Below are 22,301 nucleotides of genomic sequence, written 5' to 3'. Positions count from 1 at the left end.
CTGCCACATCACTTTATTTAATTCAATAAACTTCATTTCTCTATCAACCATGCAGCAGCTAGTTTTTCAGAAAGTTTTTTACTTTATTTGGGACCCACCATAACCATATCATTCTAACATATACACCACCATATATTAATTTTTTTGGTGTCCAAATTATACAAACTTAGTCTCTATTTATAGATCTTGAAAAATAAAGAATAATGGTGCAAAAAAAAAAAATTCAAATTTTTTAAATGCCTAAAACTCAATTTAAAAGAAAGGAAAAAAACTAAATTTGATGGACCAATAAAATCCTGCCACGTCGCGTGTGGCAGGGATTGTAGGGGGCTTTTGATTTTTTAGTTTAATTTAAAATGCAGCTATGGGGCCCACTGTGGCAGATTTCACCATAGGGAAAAATTTCCCCTTCTGCTCTTCTTTTCAATTTTCCCCTCCCCTTTCCCCTCCTGCTGCACCCAAAAGTCCCTCTTTTCCCTTCCTGCTGGAGATAGTCTTACTGTTTATGCATATGGATACTATTCATAAGTATTGTTACTATTTATAAGTACTGTCACTATTCATGCATGTGGTACTATTCACGAATACGATACTTATGTTCTTTTGTTTGAGGTATTTTCTTTTTTACGTTTAAATCATGAATACGGGGTTCGAGCCGTATGATGACACACGTACAGACATGAACGCACAATAATAGTATCGTAGTACACATATGAGTATTTTAAAAGGGGATTTTGACAAGTGTTGAGTTGATTACACTTGAGTTAGAGGTTTATTTGGGATTTTGACAAGTGTTGAGTTGATTACACTTGAGTTAGAGGTTTATTTACATGCATGAGTTGGATATCGTTGATGGACACAGCTCAGAGTTGATTACACTTGAGTTAGAGGTTTATTTACATGCATGAGTTGGATATCGTTGATGGACACAGCTCAATACTATTTGGGATAGTGCGTCGATGTACCAGATATATATAGTTTATACATGAGATGGATATCATTGATGAACTTAGTTCAGTACTACGTGGGGTAGTGCGTCGATATTCCATTTGTACAGGCCATTGAGTCGGGTTTGGATGCTTTGTCTAGCAGTCCATCCGCAAGTGGGTGCGATGAGGCTTGTGAGCCGTCTTTGAGGATACCTATATGGTAGTCCATCCCGCACTCATGTTACGCACTGAGATTGTGATAAGACTAGTGAGTTGCGTACACTGTTTAGGATACTGATTGGGTAGTCTGTAATGCGATGAATCAGAATATTGCATGAGATTACATCATGACAATTATATGATAGCCTGAGTTGGGTGGACGCCAAAAGTGAGACGATTTATTTGTTGAGACATATATATGACTAAGATACCTTGTTCTTGCGAGTACATGAGATTTACATATGCTGATGTTCATTATGAAGTCATTATTATCCTGTATTACTTTATTCCATTCTTAGTCCAGGGTTAATATTTAGTTATCTACAATTTGAGACATATGGTATATACATGAGGGTTTCCTTGTTTTGATTATTTTGCTTGATGTACTACGTCTCGTATTGTAAATTTCTAACTATTAATTCCATTAGATATGGGAAAAATGATCTAGGTAGACTATGCTTAATAGATAGAGCCTCCACTACATCTAGCAGCCCTTCCCCTGAGGGCGGATGGATGTGAACTTGATGTAGCGCTCTGACGCTCTTGTTGTATTTCTCTTTTTATTTTAACTTCCTTTCAGGTAGCAGCTCAGAGTTTCGTAGAGCTGCAGGATGACGGATTTCCAGCATAGTCGCTGTCACATAGTTTTAGTAGTTGAGACTCCACTGTAGTTTTATGTTTTATTTCAGACATTAGAGTTTTGTATTCCATTTTGTAAAGACAGTGTGCCTCAATACTATTTTCAGTTGACTCATATTGAGATATTTCACAGTTATTTTCAGGTATCAAATGTATTCTAATTTATTCATTTGAGACATGATTATATTTATGAGATATTTCGTTCTACATCATGTCTATTGTATTTATTTTTCTTATTTTGCCTGATTTGTACCTGCACTTTTACTTAATTCCACTAGAGAGATATTACTGTGATGGTGAAACGTGTTGTTGCACAGTGTGGGTGCATGACATGTTTGACATCTCTCGGTTCACCTTGGACTGCAGCCATATATGAAAACAGGGGCGTCACATTCACATACCGATTCCCCGGTATTTTGGGAAGCGGGGCGTGACAGGTTATTTTGGTGGTTCATGCAGGTCCCGGTCCCGAGTTCCTACCAGTGAGAATATAATGGATAATTTAGACGCATATCATATTTCATCCGTAAGACTATAGTTAGTCATTATCCTATCATCTCGATAAATTATATCGTAGTCCCTATCTTATCACTTTTTGACTTCGGGGCTTCCCACTGTTCTTGTCTCGTCGCTTCACGACTACACTCTCTTTGTATAACTTCTCTTTTCTCGTACCGGTCATTATTTTATATGTTATTATTTTTACCACTATGTTTTTTATATTTGACTTATATATCGTTTGATTGTATTGATTTCTACATTATTTATTATATTGTTTTATATATCACACATAGTGTTATATTATATGTTTTTCATTAAAAATATATATCATTACTTATATATTTTAATTGTTCAAATCATGTCATTAAGTGTTTCGCATTGCTCTAGACTCCACATATATATCACATAGCATATTTGATATTAGATTATTTTCTTGTATTTAAATATATCTTTTGCATATCTACATTGTGTGTGTGCGCGCTTTTCTGATATACAATCTATTATTTACTTATGTTTTAGATTATTGTATATTGTTCGTATTTTTAGTGATATACATTAACTTATGTTTTAGATTATTGTATATTGTTCGTATTTTTAGTGATATACATTAATAAGTTCATGATTTTAATATTCTATTTTTAGTGATATACATTAATAAGTTCATGATTTTAATATTCTACATATGCATTACATTCTTATTCTTTCTTTATTCAACTCATAACATTTCCAGTACATAGTTATCTTATCAGTCAGTTTTGTCTTGTTAGGTTGTTTTAGTTTGTTCACATTGGTTCGTTATTTCTAAGGACAATGTATTGATATTTTGATATTCAAGCATATACTTCTTTTTGCTGTAATGTGTTCTTTGTATTACTATTTTTTTATTGATTTTACTATTGTTTATATTTTATTTTTCTCTTACTCTTACCCTTGGAGTGTATTTCTGTTTGTGTGTGGATTCTTTGGTGATTGTATTTTTAATATAATTATATTGATTGTGTGTTTTGTGTATATTACTATACTTATTTGATCATTTTAAAAATGGTTGCCTTGATTTTACAAATATTATTAACTGTTAGTTAATTAAATTTGGTTTGTTCATTTCTTACATTTTAGCTGACTTATATGACACTGTTCTCTATGTTATTATATTTATGATGTATATTCACATATATTATTATATTTATGATGTGTATTTTTATTGATTTATGGTCATTCATCATTCTAGTATCAACTTCGTCTAATCACATTATGTTTCATGTATTATCAGTGTTTATGTTCATATACCATCAATCATTCATGACATGTTTATCTAAAATATATCTACGTTTTTATACAAATTTATGTTGATTGTATTTATGTGATTTTGACTAATATGCAATACATTGCTACATATGAATTAATTTTATACAGTAATAACTATTATTGTTGTATCTTGTTTATATTTATTATTTTACTTTACGAATATTACTAATATACTTCTGATTTATCATATTGTTTGTCGAATATATATAATTATGTTATTTTTACTATGTTTTATATAATATGTTTAGTTTGAATCACTTGTTTATTCTTACGTCTATTTTATCATATAATACTTTGTTGAGACTTTTTTATCTTTTATCTTCTTTATGTTCTTCTTTTAATTACTTATATTATTGAGTTGATATGCTTTATCATATATTCTAGTGATTGATAATTGTTTGAATTATGTATTTATATTCCATATCATATTTTTTATGCTATATATTTGTTATATATTTTGTCAATTTTGTGTTATTGATTATATTTTAATACTGTGATATGTTGTCTTATGATACTATATAAATAATATCATGTTGATATTATATTTTTCTATGATTGTATATTTGTTGTTGACTTCTTTACTATTATGCTATGTTTGACTGATACTTATATTTTTGTTTGTGCCTAGATGTTGTGTTGTTTTATAACTTGATACGTATCAACTATTTTATGACTTCTTGACTATTATGCTATGTTTGACTGATACTTGTATTTTGGAAAGCGGTGTGTGACACTCGTTGTTTCCAACAATCACGTCGTTAAATTCTTCATCTGTCTTCAATGTGTTAAAATAATTTTTGTTGTTGCAAACGTGCATAGAGGCTGCAGAATCTAACACCCAAGTATTACTCACATCAGTACCTGTACTCTATATCAATAAAACCACATCTTCATCACACACAACCACCGAGGAGTCCGCCTTCTTCCCATTTTCTTGAAGCTTTATCTGTCTAATACTCTTTAAATCATCACGCATCCGAGAACATCTGAACTGAATGTGACCATTCTCTCCGCAATAATAACACTCCTTTTCGCTGTCGTCTCGGGCCCTAGATTTTGACCTTCCTCAATAACTGTCACATCTTTCCGTACTCCTCCATCGATTAGAACCTTCTAAAGCTAGTGCACTCTCACCACCAGTAGATGTGCTCTCCTTTCCCATCATTCTTTCATTCTCACGTAGGAGTGCTGTCACATCGTCGAACTTCAAAGTCTGCTTCCCTATAATTATCGTCTGAACTAACGGCTTATACGACTTCGGTAAGGAAGACAATAGGAGTAGCGTCTGCTCTTCTTCTTTAATCTCCTCATCAAGATTTATAAGTTGGCAAACTAGCTGATTAAAGGCATTAATGTGGTCTTGAATTGCAGTACTTTCTTCCATCTTCAACGAATAAAGCTCCATCTTCAAACACAATTAGTTGGTCATCGACTTCGACGCATAAATCCCCTCGAGCCTTTCCCACAGCCCTCTTGGTGTGGTCTCTTGTATAACATTGTACTTGATCTCGGGGACGAGTGCCAAATGAATTGTGCTAACTGCCCTCTTTTGCATAGAACTCTATTAAACATCCTTCAATCATTCAGGTTTCTTATCCTCTAAAGTTTGATCAACACCCTGCTGCATAAGAATATCTTGAACCGTGCACTGTCATACTACAAAATTTGTCTCGCTTTTGAATAGCGAAATATCAAACTTCGGACCCGAAGAAGTCATCATCCTCTAACCGCAATCAAAATTCAAATCAGTCACTGTAGAGATTGAATTTGATAAAACCAACATAAAAAACGAACTCAGTACGTCGAAAAATCCTAGGAACGACTCCTGGATCACCAAAATCCACCTCCAAGTCCTCGATCAAAAGACAAATCAACCTCAACCATCGGATCTGCGTGACCAGTACCCACTACAGTATTCTGTCGTCGCTACAGTAACCCTTTTTTCTTTTCTCGATGTCGACCTCCGCGCTTCGACCGCTGACGCCTTCGCGAATCGCGCACTGATCAAACCTCTACGTTGAACCCCACTCTGATACCACTTGTAGGGCATTTTTAGATCTTGTAAAAACCCCGAAAAACCACCAAACACAGAAAAAACATTCACAAAGATTTAATGTGGAAAACCCTCAACAGGGAAAAACTACGGAATCAAAATCAATCCACTATCACCTCTAAATTATAATCTTTTGCACAAACAAAGACTGCCAAACACTCTCTCTCTTTCTCTCTACACATCTGCTTCTTCTTAGTTTTTCCTCTAACAATAGAAGGACATATATAAGGAAACCAAAATCATATATAGGGAAACCAAAATCCTATCTCTAGCCTAACTTCCTAATTAGAATAAGATTCAAACTCCTAATCACGATGGAACCCAAACTTCTAATCATGATAGATCTCTAACCCTATCTAATTCTCATAAAGTTATACAAAAAATTAAAAACACTATACTAACTTGGAGTTTGAGTTGATACCCAACATATATATCCTCAACCATCTTAATATTTGCAAACGTGCCCTCCAATTCTCTTACGTTCAGCTTTTCCAGCCCTCTTGCTCGAGAGCTTTGGTTTATAAACAAGAAAATATTACAATCTTGTTGGAAATTTGAATTTTTTAAACACTGTTCCATTTAAAAACCAAATACCGCAATGCAAAAGGAGTAGAAAAATCCACCGTGAGAAAAATAGAGTCTAATTTTTCAAATATCGAGATTTGTGGAGTAAATCTGCAAATAAAAAAAGAAAAGGGTATATATGCAAAAATCCCTAAATTAAAATTACTATAGTTTTTTAGCGCAAAATAATAAAGAAAATTCAGAGAGAAAACTTCAAAAAAACTCATCGTCAACCATCTCCCCATGCTCTCCAACTACCATCCCACGGTCATCGATGCTCATCATCAAGGGCCCCCCCACGATCAACCGCTGTGGGTTTATTCAGGGTTTAGCTCGTTGAAAGTCCTCCTCCGACTCTTCCCACAATACCCCCCCACGAGTCCCCTCTTGCTCCGGCATGAGAAGACCCTCGTCTTCTCCCCTCTCTCACTTCACCAAACTAAAAATCTCTTCCCTAAATACGCTTGCATTCGCTTACCCTCAACTCCATCCCCATAAAACTCCCCCAAAACCCTTCCCGAAATGCCCTTCCTCCTCCGCCGCCACATCCAAAACATTTCTCAAAATGCCCCTCCTCTCTCTGTTCGTCACTGAACACCATAGGGGACGTTTTGGCGGCTTTCAGATCCTCTGATTCCTCTTTGAAAGTCGATTCTTTAGCCTCCCCCCCCCCAAATCTCTTGTAAAAGCCGTAGATGTTAGTGCCAACGCTTTGGGGATCTTTGAAAGAGATTAAAGCCGGTCAATTTCCGTGGCGAGAGCACTTCGCTTGCCGATCTTGATCAGTTGCAGGCTTCATGATAGCTTGGAGTCAGCGGTAGCGATTCTTGATCGATTCGAGAAGGAGGGTTTCAGTGATTCTCAATTTAAAATTGTTCTCCTCGGGGTACAACTTTTGGCTGGTACGAGCGAATTCTTATATGGGGCGCTTGGATCACTCTAGCTTTTGGAATTGAGGAGGTCTATTGCTCAAGCCTATTAATGCAGAAGTTGCTGTGTATCAGCGTTTGACAGTAGCGTATGCAGTTGATTCTGATTTCAAGAGAGGTATTGCCATTGTGTTGGAAAGAATTGGAGATATTAATTTGAATTAACATTATAGCCTTGATTCGATTGAGGTTGCTACGGTCAGGAAACTTCTTCGCTCGTTTATATTGGATTTAATGAGAATGACAAGGCATTGGAATAGAATGCAAGGAATTAAGAAGTTTATATATCGGATTCTGAAATGTTAGATTTGGACCTAGAAACAACGCATATAAGGATTTCAGTGGGGAGGCCCGGTGAAGCAACTGTAATAATGAAAGAATTTGATTTAGATACTGGAGAAGGAAAGAAAGATGTGGGATTTTGCATTTGTGTCCATGGCAAGAGGCTCGTGCACCCAAGCTAGGAAAGGGGAGAGCAGGGTTAAGGATTAGCTTTAGGCAAATGCATTGTGGGTTAGAGTTAGTAAACATTTTGAACTGCCTTATTTGGAGGTCGGTAAGCCTGATCAAGCTTTGTGGGTGGTTGGAACTGCATGTAACATCTTTGCTAGATGTTCCGGGCTACCACAAGAGGACTCCATCGATGCTGGTTAATCCCTTGCCGATGCATATGCAACAAAAGGAAGGTACATGTCTTTTTTATACTTAATTGTTGGTTTATTTCACGCTTTTTTATGCTTATGCCGCTTAATGTGATTCTTTTATGTTGTATGATAGCCTTTTATTACACTTTGTTAATTGCTTATGTTGAAGAAATTTGACAAAAGTAATGTAGCAGTTTCCTCGATGCCTATGATTGCGTATTGATGGTGTGCGGTCGACTAATATCACAAAAAACTGCTTGAGCACTGTGTTATGCACTTATGAATTAACTTGAAATCGTTTTATTTTACCTTTATGGCTATAACAAAAATTGGTTTAGAACTTTGATAAAAGTAATACATTAATGACAGCTAACAAATTAAGTGTACCCTTTACCATGGTGTTTTTATGCATCAAGTACAACAGGATGCAAGCCTGTACTTATATCTACTACAAGGTAGATGGACTTGTTATCTCTAGGTATGCACCATGATCCATTGGCAACCCTATAATTTTTATAGGAGAAAAGCTGTGTTTCCCGAGGTCTAGCCTAGATGGGTTTCCACAACCTTTTTCATGGATAGCCACATATTTCATAATGAGCAGGTAAGAATATGGGAACAAGAAGCAATATAACAGCCAAGGGAGGAACTAACTTGTGCAGTTTGAACTGGAATGACCTTTTATCCACCGCTCATGGGCAGAATTAAAAGAAAAGAAAAGAAAGTAAGAAACAAAAAGAAAATATTCTGGTAAAATAGAATAGTAATGTTCTTATACTAATTCAAACCTTGATTTTTAACTCTAGCTCCAATTCCCTTCTTAAGTGTTTTATTTTAGCAGTCACTGATATTGTTCTATAAAGCTTCCCCATGGCCCACCTAGGCATACGCTTAGGCCTAACCGGCACCTAGGCTGCCCACCTAAGTTTTGGGGGTACCTAGGGGAGTATGATTTGCTTACGTGGACGGTACCCTTTTGGCATTGATCGTGATTTTCTCTATTGCAGCCTCCGCGTCCTCCAATCTACTCCAAACTCCTTCAGTCTTTAACTATGAACACCTTCTCTACCTCATCCAACCTTGAGAAAAATCTCCTCCACCACCATTTAAACAATGAAAGAAATCCGCCTAGGCAACAGTTTGACGCCTAAGCTTTCGATAACATTGGGATTTATTCAATTATTATAATTAAAAAATATAAAATAAGAAAACCGCCTAGGCGCCTAGTCTCTAGGCATCGGGTCCAACGCCTAGGCCGCTTAGCACTTTATGTAACCATAGACACCAATGTGTTCTATGTGCATAATTAGAACTTGGGTATTACCAAATACATACAAATAAATCTAATGCCATTAGAAGAATGGAAGATGATTTAAGAAACTACATAAGATTTGTGCAAAAAATTTATGCAAAAGAAAAGTGGAATAGCAATCCTCTCTAATTCAAAATGTTAGTTACCCTCTTGAGTATTTTGTTTCATCAAACACAAACATATTAACGTGATCGACTTTGTACTTACATAATGAAAATTTGCGTATTATTGGCCACCTACAAATGAATTTCTTGTCATTAGGATGAGGATCTAAGAAATTGCAACTGGTTATCAGATCCGTGGAACCTTCCTATGTTTCCCTTGTATTCGAGCATGTCATAAACCTTGATGGTGTTTCCTGTTGATGATGGATAGACATTATTCACCGCCAACTATTTCATAAGGAATGTCTTCTTTTGATAACTGTATTTCATAAAGAATGCCACTCTTAATGTTGCCTATGTTCAAGTGCTCTATGTTGGTAGCTCAGTGACCAGTGTATTAAAAGACTCTAGATAGTAGTGGTTCTGCTTTTGTTTATAACATACCATATTGGCAGTGGTAGAGAAAGATTGGAGGAGCAACAACAATAATAGCTAGAGGAGGATGAGAAGATAGCATGGATAGCAACTACGAGGAAGCGGAAGAGGATATATTGGTTGAAAACTTTTATTTAATGAAAAATTAAACTAATATATACATGTAGAGGTAAACGCACACGTATACAATTACCGCTCACTGGAGAAAAACTACCGATGTTTGGTTTTGTAGCGGTTGTCGCAGTGGGTGGGGGCAATACCTTAAGTTTAGTCTTTGCCTATGGTTTCAGTAAAATTAGCGGCATCTTTGTGTGATCAAATGGGCAGATTGGTGTGCTCAGTAGTGGCGGTTGTTTTAATTTTTTTTTCTTTTTCTCTTTTTGGGGGATGGGAAAGATGGGTAGGGTGATAGTTAACTCTCATTAAAGACACTGTTGCTTGATCTGCATGTTCACGAGGCACAGTATTGGCAGCGACAATAAACTTCCGCCAACATGGCGAATTCGGTTAAGGGGCGTGTTGAACGACACGACATGGGCGTTTTCAACTCGTATGTCGGTTTTTAGGGCCAAATCGGAAATATCGGGGCCATATCGTGCATATCGACCGATTTTTCATCTTTGAAAAAAAGGCCGATATGACCATTTTTTTAGATCTATTTTTTTGTTATCGGGTTTGAGTTTAGTGATAAAAACCCAAACCCGTTTGACTCGTTCTCATGTTTAACGGTTTCTTATGAAGCTGATAGAAAGAAAAGAGAAAAATTAGGGCTGCAGCGGACTTGGAAACCCATCACTCCTTTTGTAAACGACGATGTCCTCCCCCCACCTCCATCTCGGTCCCCCGTCGTCAATCTCCCCTTGCGCCCCGAAATCCGAATCCTAACCGAACTTGAGGACGACAGGGTATCCCGTCGTCGGGATAAAGAGAAGAGGGTGGTCGGTGACTCATCCGAAGGATCCTGAGCAGACAAAGAAGAAGAAGAATAGCTTCGGCACTGCCTCCCTGCGACGTCCCGTCGTCGTCGGCACTGCCTCCCTGCAACGTCGAAATCAACCCATCGCCAGCAGAATAGCTTCGGCACTGCCTCCCTGCGACGTCCCGTCGTCGTCGGCACTGCCTCCCTGCAACGTCGAAATCAACCCATCGCCGGCGCCTCTAGAATTTATAAAGTATGCTTATATTGAATTTAGGAATACTTAGATTACATTTAGGACATGATATTATACATACGCGCACCACCCGATATGGCAATCCGATATTTAGTCTATGTCCCCCGATGTATCCCCGATTTTCGCTATCCGACATGGATTTCAGCCGTCCGACATGAACCTGACATCCGACATTTAAAATCTTGGTACCTAAACATCAATAAATTTTAGCTAATTGTGTAGTCATTTTCTTTTGTTATTTATATACATGCTCGTTTTTAGCAAGAAAGTTCATGAACCTTATAGTGTATTGCCCTTTTTTATTTCTGAATCTGTCCTTTTTTTACGGAGTGCTATCTCAAGGTTGCAAGGAAGGATAAATTGGCCCTTTCCCCGACCAAACTATTTCACAATATATAATGTTTCATTCTCCAAGTGAAGTTTTTTTATTAAGGTTTTGGTTTTAGTTGTTAGGGTCTCAACGTATTCTAAGTAGACTCTAAGTTTGGGCATTTGATCAACCTTCTTCCAAGTGTAAAAAAGTAAATAGACTTCTATCTATTCCTTGTTCAGAATTGCTAAGGATGATTCTTCCTTGGTGTCTAATCTTTTCAGTGACTTTTGTGGTCCTTGTTATCATAGCATTGTAGGCTCTCTCTACAAAATATAAGGATCATAAGACATTGTTCTATATCATCAACCTCCACCTCTTGCTGCAGCATGAAGCAAGAAATAATAAACTTTGTTTATTATCCAAGAGCCGTGACGAATGCAAGCTGAAACTGGTATTGTAGCACACGACAGTTGATTGATAAGGCTGATTCAACTGTTTCAAGGTTGTTCCTGAGCCATAGTTTTTGAGGAGACATTTTAAAACCAAAATAGTTGTCGTTTCAATCATAGATCCTTGGTTAATTTGAACATTTCCATTCCCATGCTTTATAGGGACAAGATTTGGTGAAATTTCTGTAGCATCCTAATTTATTGAGCTTAAATGCAAGCAGGACTTGATAGACATGGGACTGTCATCTCACAATCAGCTCAACCCTACAAACGCTTGTATGGTTCAGTCTGCTTACATAAGTTAAGTCTAAACTAGTGTAACTTAATGTGATTCAGTCTGCCTCTCTTAGTTATGTACTTAAACTAGCAAATACCCCCTGCGTCATGATATTGGAAAATTTAATATTATGCAAAAATATAACAACTAAAAGTCTCAATAATCATTACCAAATGGACGATTAAAAAGTCTTGCTAATAGGTATAGTTTACATTCTTTGCAACAAACCGTAAGTAACAATGCCACAGTGATCATTAAGTTCATGCTTCATGTCTTACGAGCAGATTGCATGTACATGATAGGTCATTAGGAATGCATGATAAGCTCGATAATGTAGTATAAGTTCTGGTATATATTTATTTAGAGAATTTTAACATGATAAAAATCTCGGAATGATTAATTGAGCAATTTTTTTGTATAATTATAGGATGATGGAGGAAAGCAGACAAGAAAAGTGAAACATGAAATTTGTTTAAGAGAATTTTAATTGTGTAGTGGTCTGCACAATAGGAAAGGTCTAACTAATAATTGTATAATGACAAATGATTTAACTGATGCATATACAACAGATGATCTTCTGATCGAGACATGCTCTGATGAATTACAATGAACAATAATCACTTGACAACAAAGCTATTAATTTTGATAAAGACGTAACTAAAGCAAAAATTATTTTCTTTTACCTATCACTAGTATTATAATTTATAAGCTGCCCAGCAGGGATTAACTGTCTTTTCTAGTCACCATGCCATCTCCAATTTTGATATCCAATAGATGACTTGTTTAAGGTAAGGACATATGTGACATCCTAAACCTTGAGTCCCACATTGGGTGATATAAGCGATTTCAGTGGGTTTAAATAGATAGTCAAGAGATCATGTTGCAACGTTGGCTAGTCAATTTTGGCAGAGAATTGCGTCGAACCAAGTGTTGCTCTCAGTGGGTCTCAGGATTTTACGTTGAGCCAAGATGCTTGTGGGCGAGGGGCTTGACAACAAAAGCCATAGAGTATGCTTAGTCACCTTGAAGTCATATTACTTTCTGGTTTAGCATAAACAACATGCTTGTGGCTAGGGGCATGACAACAAAAGCTGTAAGTATGCTCGGTTACCTTGAAGCTTTGTGGTTTAGCATAAACAGTTCACCTTGAAGCTTTGTGGTTTAGCATAAATATTGCCTCTTCTCTATGCTTTGTAGGAGTCACTATTTTTCCTTCGTCATCATTCTGGTCATTGAATTCAAGGGGACAAAAGGACAGAAAGGAGATAAAAATCACAATAGAAACTTGTAGATAATTCTTCTCAATACAAAAAGATCATGAGACCAAATCCAGGAACACATTGGAGTACGCACAATGAAATTATCATTAGAAAGAAAGATTAGTGATGGCTTGCGTGGATCAATCTATTTCGAAATGAATTCCACCTACATCAAGTGAAATCAAATGTCACGCCCCGGTTCTAAATGCATATAAGTTAGAACGTGACTCGACCGACAATGCAACCATACACGGCCTTTGGGAATTTTGGTTCAGAAGTTTTCTGCTGCCTTTGAGGTCGCTGCTGCCATTGAGATGGTGACTGCTACGGCTTTTGTTGTTACGGTTGCAGTTGGAACGTTTGATTTGCGTCTACCACAGTTGTTGGCACCTTCCCTCTACCATGAGGAACGAAGTTTTGCTTCGGAGGATGTGTCATCGGTTGGCCTCTCTCCGCCTTCTTTCTTTTGAGGAAAACTTGTTCGTCGTGCACCTTCAACTCTTTTCAAGTTTTGGATGGTGCCACTCTCATGGCTTCCAGCACATCTAATAAGAGATTATTATGATAAGTTTGGAGGATAAACTTCTCTGTGATCGGATCTCGGTAATTTATTGCCTTATTCCAGAAGCATTTGAAGAAGTTATTGACCGACTCTTCGTCTTTCTGCTTCTCATCAAAGAGCATTCCGATCGACACTTAAGTGTCATCGTTAAAGAAGTTAGTGAGAAACAGGCTTTTCATGTCATCCCAGCTATTGACACTCCCCGACTTAAGATGACGGTGCCAATCGAATGCGACCCCGCGAAGGGTCCTAACGAATGACCGGATCATCAAAGGTTCGTTGCCAGAGATCATGTCCAGGTGAGACTTAAAATAAATCAGGTGCTGAATGGGTGAACCTCTCCCGTCGAACGGCGTGAAGTTAAGTAGATTGAACTTCGCCGAATATGTAAGTGACTCCCACTCTCTCGGTTATGGACACGGGATGCTGGTCTTCTTTACCTCTTGAGCGGACATCAAGACGTTGATTTTGCTCTCGAGATCCTTAATCTTCTTGTCTTCGACCACATTTTTCTTTGGGGGTTGCTGAGGAGGTTGAAGAGGCTCAACTGGACCATCCCCAGTGTTATTGTTGTTAGGAGGAGTATCAGCATTGATATTTTCATCCACTTCCGAGTCATGTCTACTTCATTAGTAGTGTTACGATGACTGGATTCACCCTGCTAATTTAACAAAGACTGAAGTTGTTGGGCATGTAATTCCCTCACGCGCTGCATGTTCAACTCCATCTCCATCTTCATTTCAGTTCTGAGCTCCTCTTTCTGCTTGGCTAAAGCATCTTAAAGCATCTGAGCTAACTGCTCAGCAGTGATCGTGAACGTCTCTTGACCTCGTCTTGTGTTGGATATGGTGTCGTCTGATGCGACTGCGGGCAAGCGTTCGATGCTTCATCATCTGAGAATAACCCTCTCTACATCTTTTGATAAACCCTACGTCTGATAGTTCCGAAGCGCATCCGAGTTAAATGTTGGGATATGAACGGTAAAGAGTCGGGACTAGAACGTCATGTTGACTTCTCTTTATCGGCCATGTTGATGGTGACTTCTTAGAGTTCATCATCTTAAACGACCGATCTTCTCTTACGGAAACGCCTTGGCTTGGGTTTTGACGCTTCAGTGGAAAAAGTCTTTCAAAGACCGAGACCCTCTTCGGAGCGGTCTTGGGACAGCTACACTTTGATAATACTGCACTGATAAGTTTTTCACAAGGACAGTGAGAGTTCGTTTCTCGAGTATTTCTCTTTCGAGACTTGTTCGTACCCCTCGTCTGATAGTACAACTCATCGGTATGATGGTCGGAGCAACTTATCTTGTGTTGGCATGATTCCCCAGATATAACGTTGTCTGACGAACACGTCTTCTTCCGAGATGTGTCATCTTGTTAGCGTTCTTAGGAGTCACACGTTTGGAACCACCCCATTACGGGTATGGAACCTCAACGGGCTTCTGGACTTCAACACGCACCCCAAGCTGGTGAAAATCGGAGTTTTCCCAATCTGGGATGACTTTGACTTGATGGGACGACGCGTACGATCCCCAGTCTGAAGAGTCTCTTGGGATTTATTCACCGGACCTAAGCGTTTTTTAACCAGAGCTTTGTCTCGATCCTCGTGCAAAGGACCAAGACGAACCACTATCGTTATCTTAAATCTTGACAAATCAACATCGTCATGGGGCTTTATGGGAGGTACGGAAGAGACCGGAGCAGGAACGGAGCAGGAACGGAGGTTGACGGAAACGAAGAAACAGCTACGGGACCATCTTTTTGGGCGAGACGCATCAAAGTGCCTCGGCCTGCGAGACACTTTGAAGTGTCTCGGTCGTCTTCCGAGTTGATTTCGACGCTGTTTTGGACTTTAGCATCCAGACTTGACGTGATTTTGGTGATTTTTTAACCACCTCTTTTTTCTGTAATTCATGTGCTTTCTGCATAAGAATACGCGCGTGCGCAAGAAGTGCACGACGTTTCCGGATGCGTTCCTCGAGAGTTGAACGAGTCCGTTTAACACGGACCCATTCGCTGGTTGATGGCTTGGAGGAAGGGTTAATTTCTTACCGTTGAGGCGGCTGAGTCGCTTGACGCATCCTAAGCTCTAGATCCGCGTGATAACGAATTTCGTCAACCGGCTTTAAGGCTTTGACGAACTAACACGCGAGACATTGGCGCTGCCTCTAACGAGCCCTCTTCGTCAGAACCGGTGCGCCTTTAACAAATAACTCCTTGACTGAGGAGGAGTTGTTGCGAGCAGAACTTTTGGTTTTGTTGGACACCGGAGGGGTGTTGTGAGGGGGAGCCTCAGCAACAATTGGGCGAGAATCATCACTCTTGGTCTTCACCCGATCTGAAGACTAGCGAACCTTCATTGAAGATACGATCTTCATGCACTTGTGAGGGGAGGAGGATCCAGAGGAGGAGGATAAGAGGTACTCCTCAAATTTCTGTTGATCGAACTCATACACAGCCTTTGCATCAACCGTGATTTTGATCTTCGGTTGCGACACAACAGCCTCGGCAGAGAGGCTGTTGGCTCCCATTGTGATCGCTAGCGTGTTTGCGTCGGAAATCTTTTTCATTGTGGAACCCATTACAATTGTTTACTAATTACAAATTCAAAGAGACTCTAGCCTTTTTATAAGACTTCTTTACAAAAATGAAAACAAACAAATAAGATCTCCTAGAAACACGTGCAGATATTGTTTATCGGTCGCTGCTTGCGTGCGATCTTTGCCTATGCCGGAGATGCATTAGCTCGTGGATCACCGAATCACAGATCCAAATTGATTGTGAAGAAGGCGTAGTGTTCTTTGTCTCAATCGAAGAAACTTAGAACAGAAGTGAATAACCTCAACAATGTGAGATTACTACTCTTCTCAAGATCAAAATAATGTTTGATCTCAAGAAAATGTGTGAAAAGCTATGGATCTCTTGAAAATCTCCCTTTATGTTCAGAAAATCGCCAAAACCTCGTTTCTCTTTCTCTGAAATTCGTGACTCTGCATTGAAAAACGTCAGCAACTCTTCTAAGAGCTCAGATCTCGTCTGTACCCTTCACAAATGCACGAAGAGGGTATTTATAGGACTTGAACACCATGCTTGTAGATAAGATCTCGTGATTTGGTCTTATCTTCAGTTAGAAATGATTTTCCCACGTTTAGGATATTCCCAAAGCAGTTAGGAGGCCACTGGAACTGTCAAAACTAATTAAACACTGTTGAAAACGCGTCTCGGGGCTTCATTCTGTGCGAGATAGGTCGGGGTGTCTCGCACATGTGCGAGACACCTTATTGTGTCTCAGATTCCGAGACACAAAACATTATCTCGAACTCTGAGACAATTTGTACTGCCTTCGGTATTTTGGCTTTAATTTTTTCATCCGACCTCGGAATGAGGTGATTCAAGTTGTGTTGGAAAGCTGACAAAGAGACCTATAACTTGTCTTTTGAGCTCATTTTGGATTCGAATTGCATCATGGTCGAAATTTTAGTTCTTCATATTCATGCATCAATTTTCTTCTCAAATCATGCATTCTAAATCTCGTTGTTGTTTCGTCGTTTCATCGTTTCGTTTTGGCGTCAGATGATCCTCTTTGACTTGGATATCGATGTTAATCGTCTTTTCTTCGTCTCGATCTGTGTTCGAAAACTTATAGGTAATTTTTAACGCCTATATAATCCGGCGGTTCTCTAATGCCTAGCCTTCACCTGCTGACATATTAGACATTTTGACACAAACCAGGCTATCTCCATTTTCATTCCTGGCCACCAGAAATGCTCTTAAGTCTCGGTACATCTTTGTGCCCTTGGAGGAATTGAAAGCATAATTGTGCGCCTCCTCTGGTAACTCTCCCCTGTTATCTCCATTAGGCACACACAATCTATGTCACACCCTGCTTCTCAAATATCAGGGAATCGGAACGTGAACAAGCCCACGACGTATTAGACTGAGGAGAAATAGATACTAGGTCATTTCTACTCAATCTAATACGCTAAGCGTCAAGCAATTTAAAATGTGAAGTTATAGGTCCCCGATCACACATATCAAGAATATAATGAACAACTCAGAATGGAAAAGAGACATATCATAAGTGAATATCATCCCACAAGTAAATATCATCCCAGACATAATATTCGGATCAACATGTCCTTATACAAAATTGAACTAAAAACTAAAGAAATATAAAATACATCGTTCAACGAAAAAGAAAGAAAATACTACAAAAGCAAATAGGATCAATAAATAAGCTTCGGTTTCTTCTGTTCTGTCTGCAAGACACCCTTGCTGAGAATATCCTAGCTCTGACACATCTCTAAGCTGGACCTGTCCTTCCTCTAAGTCTGACGTACATCAGAGAAAACAGATGTATGTCAGCATGCATGGCACACGACAAGATCCCACAGAGAGAAATAGAAACGATCGACGACCAAGGCAAAAACAGGTAATAATAATAGAAGCATGCTACTGGAACACTAATAATCTAAATGCAATCTATCACTAGAATATAATAATCAAAAGAATCCAAGAAAATCAACTAAGTAACAAGATCATGCAGCTAGCGATCAGAATAATCATCCAAGTAACAAGGTCATACAACTAGATAAAATTAATACTTAAAAATCTACAACAAGAGACGTAGTATGTCGAGCGAAATAATTCAAACAAGAAAACTCTCATGTATATACCATATATATCTTAAATTGTAGATAATTAAATATTAACCTTGATCTATGTATGAAAGAAATACAACTGGCCTACATCTCACAAGAATTCATACTTAGCCAAGAAACGAAGTCATGTAACTAGTCATCCTATAACAGGTCACTGGTTCACATCTCACACAGAGTCAACGCTCATATTATCAGATAACTGACTGTTCATAAATCTCCTACGTGCATCCAATACCTCTACACGAATTGGTCAGAGGACTACACGTAATCTGATTCCTGTCTGGCCCGAACTCAAGCAGGACTCGGGTGACTACACGATTTTTACTGACTAAAGTGACTACACGAATTCACTTTAGCCTAACAAACCAACCCCAGTGACTACACGAATTCACTGATGCGAGCCTGGAAGATACATCAATAGCCACATCCGATCACATGAACAAAGACTTTCTCATCCTAACTCTTTTCGTTTTTCTAAGTCAACAATCAAAGTCCACAATATCTCTGGTTCACCACCTAAATTCAGTCAACACACCCACACATGTCACTAGGTCTGTCCATGACGCACGAGGCCACTAAGTCATGAACTACTAATGGTTCTCAAACACAATAGGAACAATAAAAGCAGACATATCAAATACAGTAAAATATTCACAAAACATGAAATGTAATCATGAATCAGTAAAAACATGCATACAATCCGGTTTCATTCAATATCTTGGTATCCAACCCTCTAACTACTCATACAACTTATTAGTAGCTAAATAATATCTAATATGACTATGGTTAAAAATGAAATCGAAAAACTGTGATCGTTTTACACAAAAAATATCACAGTCTACAACTACCAACACAAAATCATAATTTAATTTAAATCCAAAATAAATAATTATTTTTTGAAATAAATTCTTTTAAATCATCATAATTATCAAAATATAATTCTTTTGCCAAAAATAATTTTACAACTAAAAATGACCCCTTTTCCGAAATAAATAATTTTAAATTATCTATTTTAATAACTATTCAAAACTAACCTATTTTCCAAATAAATTCTTTCTCAACATAGTTATTCTAAAAACTAATCTTTAAAAATAATAATCTATTAATTCTTATGCTTACAATATCAGTTATTCTTACCTATCATCAAACAATCCACACAGATAATTATATCACAATTTAAAAACTATAACCAACCACAAATACAGTCAAAATATGCATATAATGTATAATAAATCTTAAATTCAGATTTGAGCAAGAGGAATCTTACCTTAAAATCATGTGCAAGCCTCTGAAATAAACAGCAAACAATCCACAAGTGCAAACAACACATTCTCCATTGCCCCACGTCGATGATCTTGCCATCGTGTCGGTATTGTGGTTCACAAAAATCTCAAAATTTATAAGAAAAAGATCTAGGGTTTTTGAGGGGAGAGGGTGGCTGTTAGGGTTCAGAGATATGATAAAAAATAGGAATTTTCATAAAAAAACATAGGTATTTATAGAGGCAAACCCAAAACAAACCCGTTTGACCCGAACCAAGAAACCTAGTCTGACTGGGAAAATCATCTTTGGTATTTTGCCTGTAACTTTCTCATCCGACCTCAGATTAAGATGATTTAAGATTTGTTTGAAAGCTGTTAAAGAGACCTACAACTTTGATCTTTTGAGTGTTTCTAGATTCCAACTTTATCATGAAAATTTTCAAATTGACGGGGTTTTACACACTCACAATGTAACTACACTAACTACCACCTCAAGTGTTGGTCTCTAGCCCGTGTCTCCCTCAAGTGTTAGGAATTACAACCTCTTTCTAGGCATTACCACCTACCCCACTCCTCTTGGAATGACCCTGTCTCTCACTACACACTCCTCTTGGTGTACTAGTGTAATACAAAATGAACTACACAATTAAGATCACAATACAACAAGTTTCTTCTCTACAATAGATGAGAACTCAATGTAGGCTCATACTCAATTGTTATAACTCTCACAACCATAAATTAACTATGTACAAAAATACTAAAAGCTCAATGTGAGTGTGTGTAACAATGAGATAAATCAAAACTAAACTCAAATAAATTCTAGCTTATGGAAATACAAATCAAACATATAAAATAGCTAGATTGAGTTTAGGAAAACTTCTCTATATGATAACAAGAGAGGGAGAAGAGTGAATGCTCAAACACCAAAGGATGATCTCCACTTGCTCTTGTAAAATTCTCTTCACAAACCGAAACTTGAAAAATACTTAAAAGCTTTTTAAACAAACTTAAACCAAACTTTAAAACCCTTGTTAAATGCTCTTAAAACACTCTCTTAGTCTTTATAGAACTGAGGATATGTGGGGGTAGTTATAGGAACCCCAAAGCTAAGAGAAAACAAGGCAAAAGACCAAAAACCCAAATCGGTAAAAGGCCAAAAAAACTAGCCATACTAATTCAAACCTTGATTTTTAACTCTAGCTCCAATTCCCTTCTTAAGTGTTTTATTTTAGCAGTCACTGATATTGTTCTATAAAGCTTCCCCATGGCCCACCTAGGCATACGCTTAGGCCTAACCGGCACCTAGGCTGCCCACCTAAGTTTTGGGGGTACCTAGGGGAGTATGATTTGCTTACGTGGACGGTACCCTTTTGGCATTGATCGTGATTTTCTCTATTGCAGCCTCCGCGTCCTCCAATCTACTCCAAACTCCTTCAGTCTTTAACTATGAACACCTTCTCTACCTCATCCAACCTTGAGAAAAATCTCCTCCACCACCATTTAAACAATGAAAGAAATCCGCCTAGGCAACAGTTTGACGCCTAAGCTTTCGATAACATTGGGATTTATTCAATTATTATAATTAAAAAATATAAAATAAGAAAACCGCCTAGGCGCCTAGTCTCTAGGCATCGGGTCCAACGCCTAGGCCGCTTAGCACTTTATGTAACCATAGACACCAATGTGTTCTATGTGCATAATTAGAACTTGGGTATTACCAAATACATACAAATAAATCTAATGCCATTAGAAGAATGGAAGATGATTTAAGAAACTACATAAGATTTGTGCAAAAAATTTATGCAAAAGAAAAGTGGAATAGCAATCCTCTCTAATTCAAAATGTTAGTTACCCTCTTGAGTATTTTGTTTCATCAAACACAAACATATTAACGTGATCGACTTTGTACTTACATAATGAAAATTTGCGTATTATTGGCCACCTACAAATGAATTTCTTGTCATTAGGATGAGGATCTAAGAAATTGCAACTGGTTATCAGATCCGTGGAACCTTCCTATGTTTCCCTTGTATTCGAGCATGTCATAAACCTTGATGGTGTTTCCTGTTGATGATGGATAGACATTATTCACCGCCAACTATTTCATAAGGAATGTCTTCTTTTGATAACTGTATTTCATAAAGAATGCCACTCTTAATGTTGCCTATGTTCAAGTGCTCTATGTTGGTAGCTCAGTGACCAGTGTATTAAAAGACTCTAGATAGTAGTGGTTCTGCTTTTGTTTATAACATACCATATTGGCAGTGGTAGAGAAAGATTGGAGGAGCAACAACAATAATAGCTAGAGGAGGATGAGAAGATAGCATGGATAGCAACTACGAGGAAGCGGAAGAGGATATATTGGTTGAAAACTTTTATTTAATAAAAAATTAAACTAATATATACATGTAGAGGTAAACGCACACGTATACAATTACCGCTCACTGGAGAAAAACTACCGATGTTGTTTTGTAGCGCGGTTGTCGCAGTGGGTGGGGGCAATACCTTAAGTTTAGTCTTTGCCTATGGTTTCAGTAAAATTAGCGGCATCTTTGTGTGATCAAATGGGCAGATTGGTGTGCTCAGTAGTGGCGGTTGTTTTAATTTTTTTTTCTTTTTCTCTTTTTGGGGGATGGGAAAGATGGGTAGGGTGATAGTTAACTCTCATTAAAGACACTGTTGCTTGATCTGCATGTTCACTGAGCAATGT

The 22,301-nt window shown here is 37.8% G+C and overlaps 1 protein-coding gene across 10 annotated transcripts in view; it reads left to right on the top strand.

Moving 5' to 3' along the window:
• The window catches only part of LOC109837516, a 31,084-nt gene continuing 15,361 nt past the window's right edge, over positions 6,579–22,301 (top strand). For all 10 annotated transcript variants that reach the window (XR_002246305.1, XR_002246299.1, XR_002246306.1 and 7 more), the window contains exon 1: positions 6,579–7,825. Coding sequence is in view for 1 of the 10 variants with exons in the window: in XM_020405797.1 (XP_020261386.1) it covers positions 7,751–7,825 (75 nt within the window). In the remaining 9 variants the exon portion in view is untranslated. The remainder of the gene's footprint in view (positions 7,826–22,301) is intronic.

The sequence above is a fragment of the Asparagus officinalis genome, chromosome 4 (genome assembly GCF_001876935.1).
Source record: "Asparagus officinalis chromosome 4, Aspof.V1, whole genome shotgun sequence".
Lineage (NCBI taxonomy): Eukaryota > Viridiplantae > Streptophyta > Magnoliopsida > Asparagales > Asparagaceae > Asparagus > Asparagus officinalis.
This window is presented reverse-complemented; position numbering and strand designations above follow the sequence as displayed.